General features: G+C 42.9%; 1 protein-coding gene and 1 pseudogene across 2 annotated transcripts in view; both read left to right on the top strand.

Annotated features, from left to right (window-relative positions):
* neto1l (neuropilin (NRP) and tolloid (TLL)-like 1, like) overlaps window positions 1-17,001 on the top strand; it is a 208,099-nt gene that overhangs the window by 81,009 nt on the left and 110,089 nt on the right. For both annotated transcript variants that reach the window (XM_067976382.1, XM_067976387.1), the window contains exons 5-6: window positions 15,266-15,307; window positions 15,418-15,545. In XM_067976382.1, coding sequence (XP_067832483.1) covers window positions 15,266-15,307; window positions 15,418-15,545 — 170 coding nt within the window. The remainder of the gene's footprint in view (window positions 1-15,265; window positions 15,308-15,417; window positions 15,546-17,001) is intronic.
* Window positions 13,363-13,807, top strand: LOC137307047 (small ribosomal subunit protein uS15-like; annotated as a pseudogene).

Here is a 17,001-nt window from a genome sequence, read left to right as displayed (position 1 = left end):
GGGTTCTTTAACTCACCTCGCGTGTTATAACCAAGGCACCGTGAGTTCCCTATAACTCAAGGGCCGTCTCCTCAGGAGCTGTTAGTGCTCTGAGGAAGGTGATCGCCCACTAATAGCGCTGTGCTCATGTGCATTATACGCCAATGTGCCCTACAGAGAAAAGGCAGAATATGGGTGAGGTGCACAGAAATTGACTCGATGTGTGAGCGGGGCAGGTGTCAGGGTGCCAGCTCGCTTTGGGGGTTCAGCTAATTCAGTTGCCGCTTTCTGAGGGATCTTCACAGCCATTGAAAGTGTATCCTTGAGTGGATACCCGCTTCTGCCTAATTTAATAGCCGGACATTAAAATCCTGTTTCCCTGGCCATCAAAGATTCAAAGAGATTATAGCTCAATTTGCTGCTGAGTGCTGACCTGAGTAGTAAACAAACACATCTGGCCTGGAAGCACCTGCCCATCTCCCATCTCAAATTGTTGCATGCAAAGGCAATCGCCTCGTTAGCATCTGCCCTTGAAAGGCCAGCCAAAGCTGCCAAAGCAGCAACTGCTTTGAAACAGCATGAAACAAAACCTGAACGTCCTGATAACACCCAGGAGATCAGGCACCAACTGCAAAGAAAGGGAAATCCGCGTTATTTTGGTTTTCGTTTCTTTCTCTTATCTGCGCTTCTTAGCTTGCCAGCCCTGGTCAGGTTGTTCCATTTTTTCCACACTGGTCCCCAGTCCACGACGTTAATAAAGTGGTGCCTATCGCCGCTGCCACCAAATTTCATGCTGCCACCACATTTCATGCCGCCTGGCTGACCTTGCCTTCCTCTTGAGCCAATTGCCGCTCTCCGCGCCTTTCGACTTCATCGAGAAGGTCCCGCAGGCTCTCGTCCTCGAAGTTCATTGTGCTCTTTTTCACCACTTCTTGTGTTATATCTATGGAAATGGGCTTGCTTTTTTTAATTCATTCATGGGATGCGGGCATCGCTGGCAAGGCCAGCATTTATTACCCATCCCTAGTTGCCCTTGAGAAGGTGGTGGTGAGCCGCCTTCTTGAACCACTGCAGTCCGTGTGATGCAGGTTCTTCCACAGTGCTGTTATGTAGGGAGTTCCTGGATTTTGACCCAGCGACGATGAAGGAATGGCAATATATTTCCAAGTCCGGATGGTTTGCGACTTGGAGGGGAACGTGCAGGTGGTGGTGTTCCCATGCACCTGCTGCCCTTGTCATTTTAGGTGGTAGACGTCGCGAGTTTGGGAGGGGCTGTTGAAGAAGCCTTGGCGAGTTGCTGCATTGCATCTTGTAGATGGTACACACTGCAGCCACGGTGCGCCGGTGGTGAAGGGAGTGAATGTTTAAAGTGGTGGATGAGGTGCCAATCAAGCGGGCTGCTTTGTCCTGGATGGTGTTGAGCTTCTTGAGTGTTGTTGGAGTTGCACTCATCCAGGCAAGTGGAAAGATGTTCAGATACAAGAAATTAATTCTCACAGTGTTTTACAGCAATTTTTAAAACTAGAATGAATTTTTTTAAGTCATTTAAAGTGATTTCAGACAAGACAGATAAAGCATGTTGGCAGTTACCTCCCACCGCCAAGCCTTACTCTGAGCAATGGCATTGATTCTGAGCTATTTACAGTGGCATATGATTGATTTTCTTTGTAACCTATTGGCTGCACCACTTCTGAGGTACCTGATTCATTATTAAGCTCCCTGTGGGTTATTCAAATGACTTTTCCAGGAACTTTTGGCGTAAGTTTGAACATGAAGATTGGGGGACAAAACGGTCTATTTTGCGGGATAGGTCCCCGATCGTGCAGTTCCAGGAAATTCTGGGTCATTATTACAGTTAGTCGTTACTAATGTTAGCTGAAACTTTGAAAACCCCTTTCACAGTGCTACCTAAAGTTCTAGCAGATATTGCAGGTAAATCCAATGTAAAAATGCAATAAACACAGTTGCCAGAGGGCTTTGCAATGTATTTTAAAATGGAATGTTGTGACCCGCCTACTGTTTTTTTTATATATAATAGATATCAAAATTTGTGTGGTGATTTTTGTGTGTTTATGGAAATTTATGTTTATTAAAGACTGTATAAGTCGTCAAAAGCCAAATTTTCCACTTCTGCATGCTTAGTGCACGCTGGGAGTGCATACCAGTAAATTGCACACCCCAGCCCATGATTTTCCATCCAATAACGTTAAGAAGCAGAAATTTTTATGCTTAAATGCTGTAAGGCATGAACATGAGGACAGGTACCAGTTGACGATGGGGATCGTGATGGTGGAGGTGAGATACCCGCAGGTGCAAAAGGGGCTGTAGATGGGTTGGGAGAAGAGGCTGTTGGGTGAAAGCACAGTGGCGGTGCCCTGATGTTTCAAAAGGAGCCAATGGTAGTTTGGGGCCCATTTTGATCTTTGTTAGGTAAAGGTATCCAAGGATGTGGAGCAACGGTGGGTAAATGGAGTTGAGCTACAGATCAACAATAATCTAATTGAATGATGGAACAGGCTCAAGGGACTGAATGGCCTACGATTGTTCCTAGGCTCCTATGTTCCTATTCTTTTATGTTCATCCCAGACAACTATTAGACCCTGCTCCCCCCAATACTGCAAATCCCAGCAACCCTCAATACATCTAGATTCTGCCCCCTACTCCAAAACATCAATCCTGTTGAATCCCAGGATCCACACCAAGACTTTTGCCTTGCTTCCAGAACCTGGAACCCTCTCTCAGTTCTTTCAGTCTTCTAGACCACATTCCCAGTAGTCCTTGATCCCACAAAGAACCATCCCGTACTCCCAGACCCTAAGACCTCCCTCCGCAATGACCCCAGAACCTAAGATCCCTCTGCCATTGATCTCAAATCCCTGTTCCTGCTCCAGTGTTCCTAGAACCTCCCTCCCAAATGTTCCCAGAAACCTGGGGTACTGCTCCCAATTCTTCCAGGCTCAGTGATTTTCCCCCGCCTAAAAATATAGTAAGGTCCTGAGACTCCATTCAAGTACAGCCAGACTCTGGGTCCCCTGACCTGTCCTCCCAAATTCCAGGACTACCCACAATATGGATGTCATTGTCTCTGTTAATAATAATTCACATAATGCCCCTGTTTTTATAAAACCTCCAATTCACCATGAGCAATGCCAAGTGAGATCTGTAACTATTATAGATTGATTTCAGATTGTGCATCAATTGCAATCATCATGGCACTAAATGCTGTCCCTCTGCCACATGCCTCTGAGCGCAGTCATTGTAGTGCATTCCTACTGAGCCGCTTATACGTAACATAGTGGTCAGGTGGTCTTGGGAACTTTTTCCTTTAAAAGTGGGAAGGTGGCTTCTGTTTTTTAATGTGCTATGTGAAGCTATTTCTACAATAATGCTCCACTGTGATCCCTCAATCAGATTTGACAAGTGTTACTAGCAAGGATAACTATTCATGATTGATTAAAAATCCAACCGATTTTGATGTAGGCCAATCTGAAAAATAAATACAGCTTCTTATCTTTAAATGGTTTGTGATCTTGTAACTGCTGCTGATCATAATATTTGTTCCTAACATCTCCCCAATATTGACAGCTCTGCATAATGATATTTAGACACACTGCTGCAAAAAGCATGCCAAGTACTTTGAAAGTAGTTGGTTAATATTCAGTCAGCTGCACAAAATGATGCTTTGCTGCCAAATAAATTAAGCGATTCAATAGTTCAATGCCTTAAACTCAGTTCTGACACACTAGAACGATGTAGAATTCTGGCTCTTGTGGGGGCATTGCAGCTTTAAGATCAACACTCAGAATTCTGTGATGAAGACAAGTAAAAGACAAATATCTTGGTAACTTTCACAATAGGAAATATTGGGGGGAATCTGCAGAAAAGGTCATAATCTATGTGAGACGTACTAACCCAAAGAATAATTTTAAAATGGATCAGTGCTGCTTTTGAAATGAGTCACCCTCTTTAAGAAGAAAATGGATATTACTAGTTATTAGATTCATGGACTCCTGCACATGATTAGAAAATTTCTAGATATATTTCAAGAGCTGAGCTGTCACTGTGAGGAATGATGGTGCAGCTTTCCTCACATAGGGATCAGCCACCCCTCTGGAAGATCCATCTTGGTCAGAAATGTGCTTGGTAAGGCCGGGAGAGGCTACTGATGTGACTTTTACTGCATCTCCCACAGGACATGCAAGAATAGTAGGTGAAAACATAAGAGTGAAAGCATTTGTGACAAGGATAATGTAGCTGTTTGGGATGGGTGCATTGTTTGAGGGGGTATCATGTTTTTAATGATATTAAATTCCCCCCTTATCTACCCAAGGCAATTTAAGTTCAAGGACTGATCACAGAAGATCTGGATTTTTTTTTCCTTAATTATGGAATTAGCATATCATTCATGCTCACCTGTCATCAATTTCCAGAGTTTTACTTCCATTTCTCAGTCACAGTTTGACCTTGTCAACTCCACCAAGCTTGGCAGGCTGCTTGATTTAGCTGTCAATCTGCTTAATGATAGTTTCTTTGTTGTCCCCGAGAACTAACCATAGCTTTTATCCTTCGCATCACGTACTTATATGCTGTGCTGTGGATTCATGCCTGTTAGTAACTAAACAAAACCCATTTCACGTGGCATCCATGTAACTAGTAGAGAGGAGACTTACAGCCCATCAATTTGGGCTGGATTTCAACAAGGTCCCAGAGGTGAAAGGCCATAGTTTTAGACCACTGCCCCACCCAGTGTCCCTCCAAGGAGATTAACCTGAAGTCAGTCAAGAGAATTGCGTTAACCAGGAACTCTTCACTTTCTCTGTAGATTAGGCAGTAACATTTTTTGTAGCAATAATAATATAAAAATTTAGACCACTCTGAGACAATTTTTAGACGCAGTTCAGGTTTTCATTGATGACCACTGAGACCTATAATATTTCTGCTTCTTCTAAATTATCCACTTTGTGTGTTCTTATCGTAAAATGTCTCGGAAAGTACAATGAATTGGATTTGACAACTTTGATGTCCCTATCCACTGAAAAATCTTTATTACCATTTCGATGGTCTGTTAGCTAGTTATATTGTGTTATGTATTACATGGATCTCCTACCTTCAATGAATGCAAATGGCTAAAATTTTTTAAAAATCAATTGTGGAAAAATAACTCTTCTGTAATTCTACTCCCCTCTCTCACTATCTTTCTAAAATGTTTAAGACTACATTCACTGATGCTTTATTCCCAGTGGGGAACTAAGAGAATTTGAGTTGTAGAACTGGGGCTGCGGTACTGTGGCCTGATCTCCGACCCATGCTCCCTCTGAGTGTGGCTCCCCACTGGGAGCAGAGGGTCGGTGAATTCATTTTAGCTAAATATTTGCATTGTTGAACCTCAGCAGATGTTAAATAAAAGGTATTAGTATTAAGTGCTGTAAACAATGCTGGTATCGATACAGAATAAATCACAAATCTAGGATTGTTTCCATTACCAAGGTCACCGAAAGATTCGGTACAGAGGAGATGTTTATGTTCCGTTTATATTGCAGCTGTCAGCCTGAGACCAGCAGCTACAGTATCAGATCCATCCAGGCAGTACCCCTTTATACTGCATGGCTCCAAAAGCAATTGGGCACAAACACAGCTCCTCTCCTGGTGGTTAAAGTTTGAATGTTTGAAGAGCACAGCCAAAGGGTTCCATATTCTCTAAGCATCTAATCAACTCCTGGCTGGTTTAAAAGATGCCAAGGGATCCAAAAGATCCCTGAACACCTTCTTTACCAGATTACCACTGCACTGGAGTTATACTGCATGCAGTGACAGACCCGAATGATGAGATACTCCCTCCTTCAGGGAGGTTGGTTTTGGTTTCTTGTGAAATCTTTTGCCTGGAATCTTTTCCATAATGGAAGATTATTTCCAACACCCTCAAAAAGGTGAACAAGGAATAAAAACAACAGAAGCAGATAGAACCGTTCCAAAATAAATGAGTAAATGACCTTGAATGGAATTGATCATTTTATGGGCCTTGCTTATTTTTTCACAGGGTTCATCCTACAGCAGGGACTTGTGTTAGCTTGCAGTGTATTCCCTCAGGTAAAGCTGTGAGAGCTAGAACCCAGCACGAGTTAGATTAGTTATAGGTGCAGAGTTGATGTGCTGTAAGCTAAATTAGAATTAACTTATCTTAAGTGGCTTGAAGGTTTGCCTCCCCCGTTGTGTGTGTTTTTTTCTCTGGTGGGTTTGATTCTGTTTGCCTGTCAGTTCATTCATCTGCCAACATAGAATGTGTCAGTGCTGATCAACACAGACTTGATAACTGGCTGTAGCAAGTTGCCTTGCTGTCAAATCCATCACTATGAGAGCTTTTAACTGCTTAGAGGTTCAGGATCTTGCTCCTTTAGCAAAATGCAGAGGTTCCTGAATAAATTGTGGTGGTCATATATACTTTCCAGAGAAAGAAAACAAATGCGGACTTTAGACTGTTTAGAAGAAATTTGTTGGAATTAAGTAACAAGTTGAAATGTAAGTTTAATTTTCCGATGCTTCATGCTCAACAGAAACATGAATCGGCAAATCAGATGTAGAGGTCAGTGCACCTCGATTCATGAGTCGACAGTAGATATTCTCTTGGGCTCAGTGTTACCAGTCACTCCCGTAAGCATATCTTAAAACATCCTATGATCTTTACTGGTGCCATGGCCAATATATATCCATCAACCAACATCCCTAAAGCAGATTATCTGGTCATTATCTCATTACTGTGTGCAAATTGGCTGCCGTATTTCCTACATTACAATTCTTCAGAGGTATTTCATTGGTTATAAAGCGCTTTGGGAAGCCCTAAGGTCATGAAAGGCGCTATATAAATGCAAGTCTTTCCTTTTTTTCTTCTTACTGCCCAATATTTGGTTAGACAATAGTGCAACCTGGGGATCGTGATATTAGACCACTTGTTGCACGTACTCAGTACTATGATCTTCCATGTACGTCCAGGTGTATTTTTGCGTCTTTTCCGAAAGTAGATTGAAAAGCACTATAGTGAGTCAAGACCAATTGCAAACCAGCAAACTGGTTTATTTTGCATGAAGTATATGAATTAATAGAATACAGTTTTCCAGTGAGATAAGTCTATTCCCTACTACTCCTCATGCTATATAAAAACAAGAAAATACATAACTTTGCCACTTTCTAGGAATAACCCACACACTAACTCATTGGCCACATATTTCTTTCTTATAGGCTATCTGCTTTCATACCTTAGCCTGGAGTGTCTCTCTCTCTCTCCCTCTCTGACAAACTGTAGAAAGAATTCCCTGTGTTTCTCTCTATTCCAGATTGCCCAGAGATAGACTGTCTTCTGACCCCTTCTTGAACTTTGTGTATTGGGGATGGTCATAGAACCATAGAATCATAAAACATTTCATTGGTTATAAAGCGCTTTGGGAAGCCCTAAGGTCATGAAAGGCGCCATTTGGCCTATCGTGGCCGCGCTAGCCGAAAAGGAGCCTCCCAGCCTAATCCCACTTTCCAGCTCTTGGTCCGTAGCCTTGTAGGTCCTGGCACTTCAGGTGCACATCCAGGTACTTTTTAAATGAGTTGAGGGTTTCTGCCTCTACCACCCTTTCAGGCAGTGAATTCCAGACCCCCACCACCCTCTGGATGAAAAATAATTTCCTCAGCTCTCCTCTAATCCTTCTACCAATCACTTTAAATCTATGCCCCCTGGTTACTGACCTCTCTGTAAGGGAAATAGTTCCTTCCTATCTACTCTAACTAGGCCCCTCTTAATTTTGTATACCTCAATTAAATCTCTCCCCAGCCTCCTCTGTTCCAAAGAGAACAACCCCAGCCTATCCAATCTTTCCTCATAGCTAAAATTCTCCAGTCCTGGCAACATCCTCGTAATACTCCTCTGCACCCTCTGTAGTGCGATTACATCCTTCCTGTAATGTAGTGACCAGAACTATACCCAGTACTCAAGCTGTGGCCTAACCAGTGTTTTATGCAGTTCCAGCATAACCTCCCTGAAGTGTTTAACCATGATGGTCTGACCATCATGGTGTGGGGCAGGCTTGATGGACCAGTTGGTCTTATCCTGCCCATCAATTTCATATGTTTGTATGTTCAGCTAGACCCTCTGCTGAGCATAATGAATGAAAAGTATTCTATTATAATTTCCAGAAATACCTAGGACATCCAATGAATGAACCTCACCATCACATGCAAAAGTAAATAACCTAATATCTGGTATTTCATCCTGAGAACCAACTAAAACAACATTCTAATTGGCTTGTGTGCCTCTGGAGTTAACTCTTTCTAAGTTGAATCTAATTTCATGGCAACATACTTTAAAACAAAATCCCTTCCAGGGCAAATGGGTAAAATGTTCCAAAATGTTACAGTGACACTTTTGCAGATTATGTGCACTTTGTTACTTTACATAATTCTCTAATCTGCACTCCCATTGACCAGCTAAATATCTGAAGCTTTGCAAAATTGAAACTGTATTTTTTATTGCATTTATGTCAACCAATCAAAATAAAAGGTAAAAGTAGAAACAAAATTCATAATTTTCTTTTTTCCACAATTGGAACTATCCAATATATCCAGCAAAGAATGAATAAAGTCCAGCCACTCATGGGTTATTGGATAAATACACCATTTATGTCCTGGCCAATATTTATCCCTCAACCAACACCTAAAACAAATTTTCTGGTTATTAACACATTGCTGTTTATGGGACCTTGCTGTGTGCAAATTGCATACCACATTTTCTACATTACAACAATGACTACACATCAAAAGTAATTAATTAGCTGTAAAGCTGTTTGGGACATCCTGAGGTCATGAAAGGCACTACATAAATGCAAGTACTTTCTTTTATGGTTGTATGGAGCCATACAGACCAAGAACGTTCTGGTTTTATCTTTCTTCTGTGCTGAGTTAGCCAGTCTCAGCCAATTGCATTAATGGGACCTGTAGGGGGTGGGTGGTGTGTGTCAGCTTCGCCTCTGACTTCTGAGCGATTCGAATCGCTCCCACTCCCTGGGTTCTAGACCTTGGACTTATTTGGGGGATGTGACAAAGTGCAGCAGACAACTGGTTTTGGTGCAAGAAACTTTGACCTTTATTCAAGAGAGAAAATACAACACAACAATCTTAACACTCTAATAAAACTTTGTGGATCGGTTTTCTCCCGAGTTGGTTTTCTTTGGTGGCGGTGGTCCAATATTACCCGGTTGGTTGGTGGCAATATTCGGTTGGTTGTTTGGTAAGGCCCTTGTTGCCGCGAGGTGTCTGATGGTCACTGGGGCTGTTGCTCTGGTTTCTTCTTGTGTGTCGGCCTGCTTCTAGAGCTGCTGACCTTCCCTGTCGAACCCCTTGCCTTGTTGTTTGCTTGAAGCTGCTCTTCCTTCCAGAGACAGGCAGAACAAGACAAGCAGCACCAGCGCAAGCAAGAGCCAGAGAGAGAGAGAGAGAGAGGTTTCGAGTTTCCACTTCTAATAACCCTCTCTTACAATGGTCTTCGACACTTTAAAAAAAAAACACTTCATGTCTGTTTAAACAGTCCTTGAGAATCTTTGATGGCTTTTTGATGGTCCCTCATCATGTTGCAATTGCTTCTCCCGTTGGGTCATTGTTAATTCCGATTTTTAGAGCTTGTCACACAAGGCTTCCTTTTGTATCCAACGTCCAAGGTGTTGATGGGTTTTGCTTTGAAACAAAGACATGGCCCCACCATGTCTGGAGCAGTTGCCTCTTTCAATGGCCGACTACCTTTCGAATTAGTGCTGAGTGTCGACCACCTGCTGTAGGTTTTGCATTAAAACAGAGCCATGTCTGAAGCAGTAATTCTCCCACATTCCATGTGTGTGTTGTGGATTCGTCTGGTGACCTCTCGCCTATCCTTCAATCTTAGGATTTCAGTCAATGGCCAAAGTTTTTCCGTACTCGGGGAAAAGGTGAATTCCCAGAATTCTTACAGTCGCCCCTACGAGGAAGCAAGTCCCTTAAAGGACGTGGATTCCTCGAAAAGTACTTTTCCCTGGTCGATTCTTCCTGGTGTGGCGCGTATGTGAGTCACCCTGAAATGGTTAGAAAAGAGTCCAAAGTCCTTTTCTTTAGGGTTTTTCTCCGAGTTTTGGGGGATCTGTGAATTTTGAAAATCTTACACTCCCCCGTGATACTTTAACCTTGCTTCAAGTATCAGACCTTAAAGTTAACCTCAGCTTTCTGAGATTGAAGTTTAGAGGAGAAGAAAACAACTTAGTGAAACCAATGAAAGCCATTCTATTTCTTTTTGTCTTAATCACACTGGTCTTTTGTTGTGGTTTGTGCATATTTTCTGATGAGATTTTCCCACATTACGGGTTGCTGAAATCTGAGGCATGCTCAGCGCTGGTTCATCTGGTGCATTATCACACGTCTCTGAAACATCAGTGATGCTCAAAGCCAGCACATTGCCCAAATGCCAGACCCAGCTTTAAAGAAGAGTCCTTCCCATAATGTGACACAGCAGTACTTCAGCCACATGATATCTGTTTGGAATGGGTGCTTCAGAGGAGACTTGAACCAAAAAGGAACTTCTCTTCTTTGGACTCAAATGGCCAATCAAAGGAAGGGGCCATTGTGCCCCAATCTGCTTATAGCAGGAAGAGATGGTATCACTATAGAGCCATGGATGTTTGCAGCACAGATGAAGGCCGTTCAGCCCATTGTGCCTGTGCAGACTCTTTGCTGGAGCAATCAACAATTAATCCAACTGCTCCACTCTCTCCATAGCCTTGTATCATTCTCTGCTTTGAATATGTAATTTCCCTTTAAAAGGAGCAATGGTCTCTGCCCCAACTGTCCAGTGGGTCACACGCGAAGCACCAGGTACATCACGAAAACACTTAATGAGCTGACCTGTCATTATTATGTGAGCTTTGCTCATTTGGACACAGACACATGTAATGCCTTAGAAGCAGTAGTCCCAACAGCTCTTTGCCCTGTCAGCCCCAATAATAAATGATTGCTATTTGAGTGAAAAATAATGTATTTTTCAAGAATGATCTGAAAGATAAATATAATCACATGATTTATGCCTTTAAGGTTTATTGTGCTGTTTTGATATGTTTGTCCACCATTTTACCAAGCCCCATATGCAGCAGGTCCTATGCAATACAGAACATTGCCTATAGCAGCCTAACATAACAGTTCAAACTCAAACTTTAGTGTTCCACTGTGAGACTTCCATTTTACATTTTGACATTCCTTGTGGCCTTTTAGAATTAGATTATTTTTTAATTAGAGTCAAAATTTATGCTATGGACTTGTACTTTCAGTTTCAGCTTGGCTCAACTGAAAGCCCATTTGTCTGAGTCAGAAGATCATGGATTCAAGCCACATTCCAGAACCAGAACACATAATTTAGACTACCATTTCAGTGCAGTGGTGAGGGAGTGCCATATTGTTGCAGAAGCAGTCTTTCAGATGAAATGTTAAACCGAGGCCCTGCTGCTAGTTAAGGTGGATACAAAAGTACCTATGGCATGATTTGAAAAAGAGCCCTTTGAACACTTAAATTCAAAGCAGAGATTTCCTAGGGGGCGAAATTGGGCCGTGTAGCGCCCATTTTGTAGGCGCTACATGGACACCTAAGCCCCGAAAATGACATCCGAGATATAGGCGCACACTTCCGACATGACGTCGCAGGACGCCATCTTGGTAAAGGCGTTTGCACATGCACAGCATGTAGAGTAGGGAGATCATGACATAAATCATGATTTTAAAGGACCGCTGCTATTTTAGAACTGCACACTCCATCCAATGCACTGTCCTAACCTCGCACAGCTGAACAGAACTTAAATGGCATGGAGGACTCCCCCACCAGTGCTATTTAAAGGGATCATGCAGGAGTTACAGGTTAGTTGCTGGATTATTTGTTCTGGCTGCTGATGCATTTGTAACTGTTTTTGGAAGTTTCTTATACTTGAATAAAGTTTCAATACTCTATAGGAGTGGGCTGGCTGGCTGACAGGCAACAGCAAGGGCACTGGCGGAGGGGCAGGGGAGAGATAGGAATGCTGTCATCCTGAAAGAGGACAGCAGATTCATGTTCCATGGAGCCACTGCCAATTGCTGCTATGTGCCACCTTCTCCTGCAAGAAAGTGGGAAGTGTGTCGGTGAGTGTCTTGCAAGATGTTTGGGTGATGTGGCTGTCATGGTTGAATGGCCAATGTGTGTGACCTGTGAGTTGTGTGTGTGCGGCTTGCAACAGTGGCAATGTGTGAGGATGAGAGGAAGCATCTGATTGGAAAAGTTGAGTACTGATTGAAAGAGTTTGCTGGTATGTGGGTGATGGAGGGTGTAGTGCGTGGAGCAGTGGATGCGGCTAGTGGTGCAGTTGGTAGGAGATGCCACTTGACTGTTGAACTCACTCATCCTGACCACTCGTGTCAAATCATTGCAGTTTCTTCCTGCATTACATCCATGTTCATGGTGCCATGCTCCTGACATTGACCTCGTCTGCTACTGCCTCCCACTGCCTCTTGAGCATATGTCTGGAGGGCCTCTTGCCCCCGTGCGGATGTAGGATGTCCCTCCTTCTGACCACCTCTTCCACCAAGGCCTCTAGTGCTTCATCTGAGAACCTCGGTGAACGCTCTCTCACAGGTGCAGCCATTCGGCACTCTATTCCAGCACAGATTTACTTCCCAATGGACTTCCAGCACTTCCTGCAGCCACAGTGCACCTCCCCTTTAAAAGGTGCGCAGGCTGCCTTTGAGTGGTGCTAGCCACTCCCGAGATCAGGGCCCCCTGCTGAATTGAGATCACCCAAGCCCAATTTGTTTATGATCCTTTACTATCAAAGCACAGAAACGTCCCTTACATCTCTCAGGAGTGAAATTGAAACCTTGTCCCAGTGACAGTATTTTGACAATCTCTGCCATCCAGTCCCTGAAATATCTATTTATAAACTTTTTAAAGTGTAGCTATTAGCATGTTACATATTTTCTGTGTGTGGGAGCACATTTCTGTGAAATAATATTCCACATTTCATAATGTTGTGAAAATAAACCGGGATGGTGTGTGACTTGGAGGGGAACGTGCAGGTGGTGTTGTTCCCATGCACCTGCTGCCCTTATCCTTCTAGGTGGTAGAGGTCGCGGGTTTGGGAGGTGCTGTTGAAGAAGCCTTGGTGAGTTGCTGCAGTGCAACCTGTAGATGGTACACACTGCAGCCACAGTGCGCCGGTGATGGAGGCAGTGGACGTTTAAGATGGTGGATGGGCTGCCAATCAAAAGGACTGTTCCTAACAATATCTAGGAACACTTAAAAAAATATATTTCAGTGGAACACTGAAATAAGCACAAACTTAATGACACTAAGCTGCCACGGGTCGCATGCATGCTCCCGGCAAGGACTTGTCCCAGTCAGCTCTACCTTACAGACGCAGTGTGCCCACATGGCTCAAACTCACATCTGAAGTTGTAAAAGAGAAGATTTACAAGCTGGCAAAGAAGGGCTTGACCCCTTCACAGATTGGTGTGATCCTAAGGGATTCCCACGGTGCGGCCCAGTGCATTTTGTCACTGGGAACAAGATCTTGACGATCCTGAAGTCCAAGAGGCTGCCTCCAAACCTTCCGGAGGATTTGTGCCACTTGATCAAGACTGATTGGCTGTCTATGAACATTTGGAGAGAAACAGGAAGGAAAAAGATGCCGAGTTCCATTTGATTCTTATTGAGAGCAGAAACCACAGGCTGGCTCATTATTACAAGCCCAGGAGTGTACTTCCACCCAACTGCAAGTATGAATCTTCCACAGCTTCAGCACTTGTAGCCTAAGAAATTTCATTATTGATTTATTGAATCTGAAAATAAAATGCTTATGTCTTGTTAAAAAAAAAAGATATATTAGGAATAACAAATAGGAGAGAGTGATTTCAAGACTATCATCTAACCTTGGGGTTCAGTGACATACAGAAACCATTTGAGATTCACCCTGTCAGTTTGTGATTTTGTCTGAACCTTGCCAATAAGGTTACATCAAGCTTCTAATTTACTTGCTGCTTTCAATTATTTTAAAGGGGGATAGCTCTCTGTTTTCTTCATATTTCGTCTATCTTCCCCCTTGTAGATACCGCAATACCAAAGACTCTTTGTTTGAACCAACAGTGTAACAGGGCCTTTTCGTGTTTACTCTTATATCTGTCACATCAAATCAATTACAAGCATGTGGTAGTGTAAAATTAATTGATGCAATCGGGGCGATCATTTTGGTCTGCTCTGCCAGTGTTTAAGAAAGCTAAGTCAATTGGGATGTCAGACAATTGTTTGAGGGAATTGAACTGATGATTGTCACTGCAGGAACGCCGATGTACTGCCTCCTTGCATGGCTCCAGTCAACCTGAGGGAATAGGCTGGGAAGGAACAGCACCATAAATCTCACAGACTATTCCGCAGCACAGGGATGTACGCCAGCCCTATAGAGGAGCTGCCAAGCAAAGGAACAGTAAATAGTTATTCCCATCTAAACCGCAACAAAAAATTGAGATATATCTGTTGTACGTACCATAAATGTTCAATTTCTCACATGATTGCTTAAAATAGTAGTAATTTGAATGGTTACTGGGGTTACTTATCATAGAGCAAACTAAATTTAATTTTTTGAACACAGCAGCAGTTTTATCTGCCAATAGTTGTCCAATTTCTGCTTATTCGGAAGGGTCAGTAAACAGACAATGTGATTAAACATAATTCTTTAATTCTAATGCTAAATAATGCATACTTGCAGAAAACTGTGACCTGCAAGTGTTACATCATTGGAAACAAGCTGCAGAGGTAATTCAGCCTGAAGAGGAGGTGATGCAGAGTTAATTTCTACAGTCACGATACAACCATTAGCCAAAATTCTCATTTTGCTCAAATATTTATTTCCTAACCTAAACTGCTATCTTATTTGACCATGGAGTTGATGAATATATTAGTTGTGGTGTCTTGCAAAGAATATTCAAGTTTATCTCATATACATACCTTATGTTTTCCATATGTAAATTATCAATGACAATCTACCTTTTACTCCTATGGAATACTTGACCTGAGGTTTCCTTCCCCTTTAATTATTGCTTCAATATTATAATCTGGAATGTACAATAGCAAAATAGAAAAAGACAATGTGTGTATGGTTTCTAGAAATGTGTAGCTTTTTATGCTTTAGAAGGATTAGCAGTATTATTTTTATTAAAATCAGTCCAAACTTTTTCTTCGCTTTCTACTATAAACCTATTTTTTTTATCTTTAAAGATCCTGAATTTGCACACCTTGGTGCCCTGAAACCATTGCCAGGTTAGTACATATGCAAACACATTAGATAATCATTTACACGAACAAGACTCTTTTTGATCAGCCTGATTATGCCATCTGATTCCCCGTTTGATTTTTTTTCTCTAACTCAGTGTGTGAGTTTGAAATGGGAGGACCTGAGGGAATCATTGAATCAAAGCAAATCGTGCAGGAAGGCAAGGCCAATTCCAAGGAGGCAGTTGATTGTAAATGGTACATTCGAGCGCCACCAAAATCTAAGGTCAGTGTTGTCCCTAGCAGTAAAAGTATTTAGAAGTATTAGAAGAAATTGTTTGCAAATACTTTTTTGTTGTATTGATATAATTTTTCTGGCTGTGGTATCCCTGTCCCATGAGTCTATTTGTCAATTTTTGGTCAATTTCATCAATTTAAAATCAACCAGTCAATGATTTTTGATTCTGGAGCTTGAATGATAGAATGAAACCCCCCCAAAAAATTAGAATTGATTACCTTGCTATAAACTTTGAAAATTCCTGCCAAAACACTTTACTGCTAAAGAAACTGGGCATTGTATCTTGATGCCATAAATTTTTATGATGTTACACACATCCCCTTGGTGCTTTTTACACATTCTATCTGGTATAATGTTAAAATTTTCACATTTACCATGGAAGATTGATATTTCTGAGCTCATAATAGCTTCAGAAATTCAGACAATGTGTACATGTAGATATTGATAAACAGTTGTACAAATCATGGGCTAAGGGAGATTGCAGCTATTACAAGGCGGATAAAAGTGTCTGTGGTGCAAGTATAAAATGGATAGGCTCGCCACAGTTTTCTAATCTGGTAAAAGACATTCTTCACATATTCTGGTATTTGTGTAGCTCACACATAGTGTAAACCTACAGTTTATATCGCAGTTTCTCATGCAATTTATTGATAAGTTGCAAGTATTTTATCTTCTGTGTTACTTGAAATCAATAAGACACCAAATGCTTGTAATTTCTTGACAAAATGAAACATAGGCCCCGATATTAACGGGGAGTCGGGGAGGATGCGGGCGTGCATGGTAACACGGGGAAATCCCGGCAAGTCCAGGGAAATTGACAGCCTGGCCGGCGGGCGAGAGGGAACACTAGGGGCAGGAGGCCGCAGCCGGGGACCATGGGGATGGTCCCCCCAACTGGGAAGGGAGCATCAACTCTGAGCCACGGTCGGGAGGGCTAGAGGCAGGCTGGGGATCGGGAAAGCTGGGGGGAGGCTTGGGATTGGGACGGCAGGGGAGAGGCTGGTGATCAGAAAGGCTGGGGAGAGGCTCGAGATTTGGAGGGCTGGGGGGAGGTTTGAGATCGGGGGGGCTGGGCTGAGGCCAGCGATTGGAAGGGCTGGGAGGAGAGGCTGGAGATTGGAGCTGGGGGAGGCCGAAGGCTTCCTTCAGGGGCCTGGGGGAAGCACTCCTTCTCCTCCTGGCCCACAAGGAGTGCTAAAAATGCCGCTGACCTTGGGGAGCCAGCACTTCCCGCCTCGAATCAGCTGCCGGGAATCTCACAGCTCGGGCCTCCCCCTCACTTTCTGTTAAATTTAAGTCATGGCGCTGATGATGTAATCAGACCACGACTTTGGTATGTTAATTAGGCCTGCCTTTTGCAGGAGCCTCATCCATTGCCTGATTTCCGCACTTTAAAATTTAAAAGGGCGGGAATGAGGTCGAGTTGGGGCCAGCTTGCCCGATG

This window comes from Heptranchias perlo, chromosome 3 (genome assembly GCF_035084215.1).
Source record: "Heptranchias perlo isolate sHepPer1 chromosome 3, sHepPer1.hap1, whole genome shotgun sequence".
Classification (NCBI taxonomy): domain Eukaryota; kingdom Metazoa; phylum Chordata; class Chondrichthyes; order Hexanchiformes; family Hexanchidae; genus Heptranchias; species Heptranchias perlo.
This window is presented reverse-complemented; position numbering and strand designations above follow the sequence as displayed.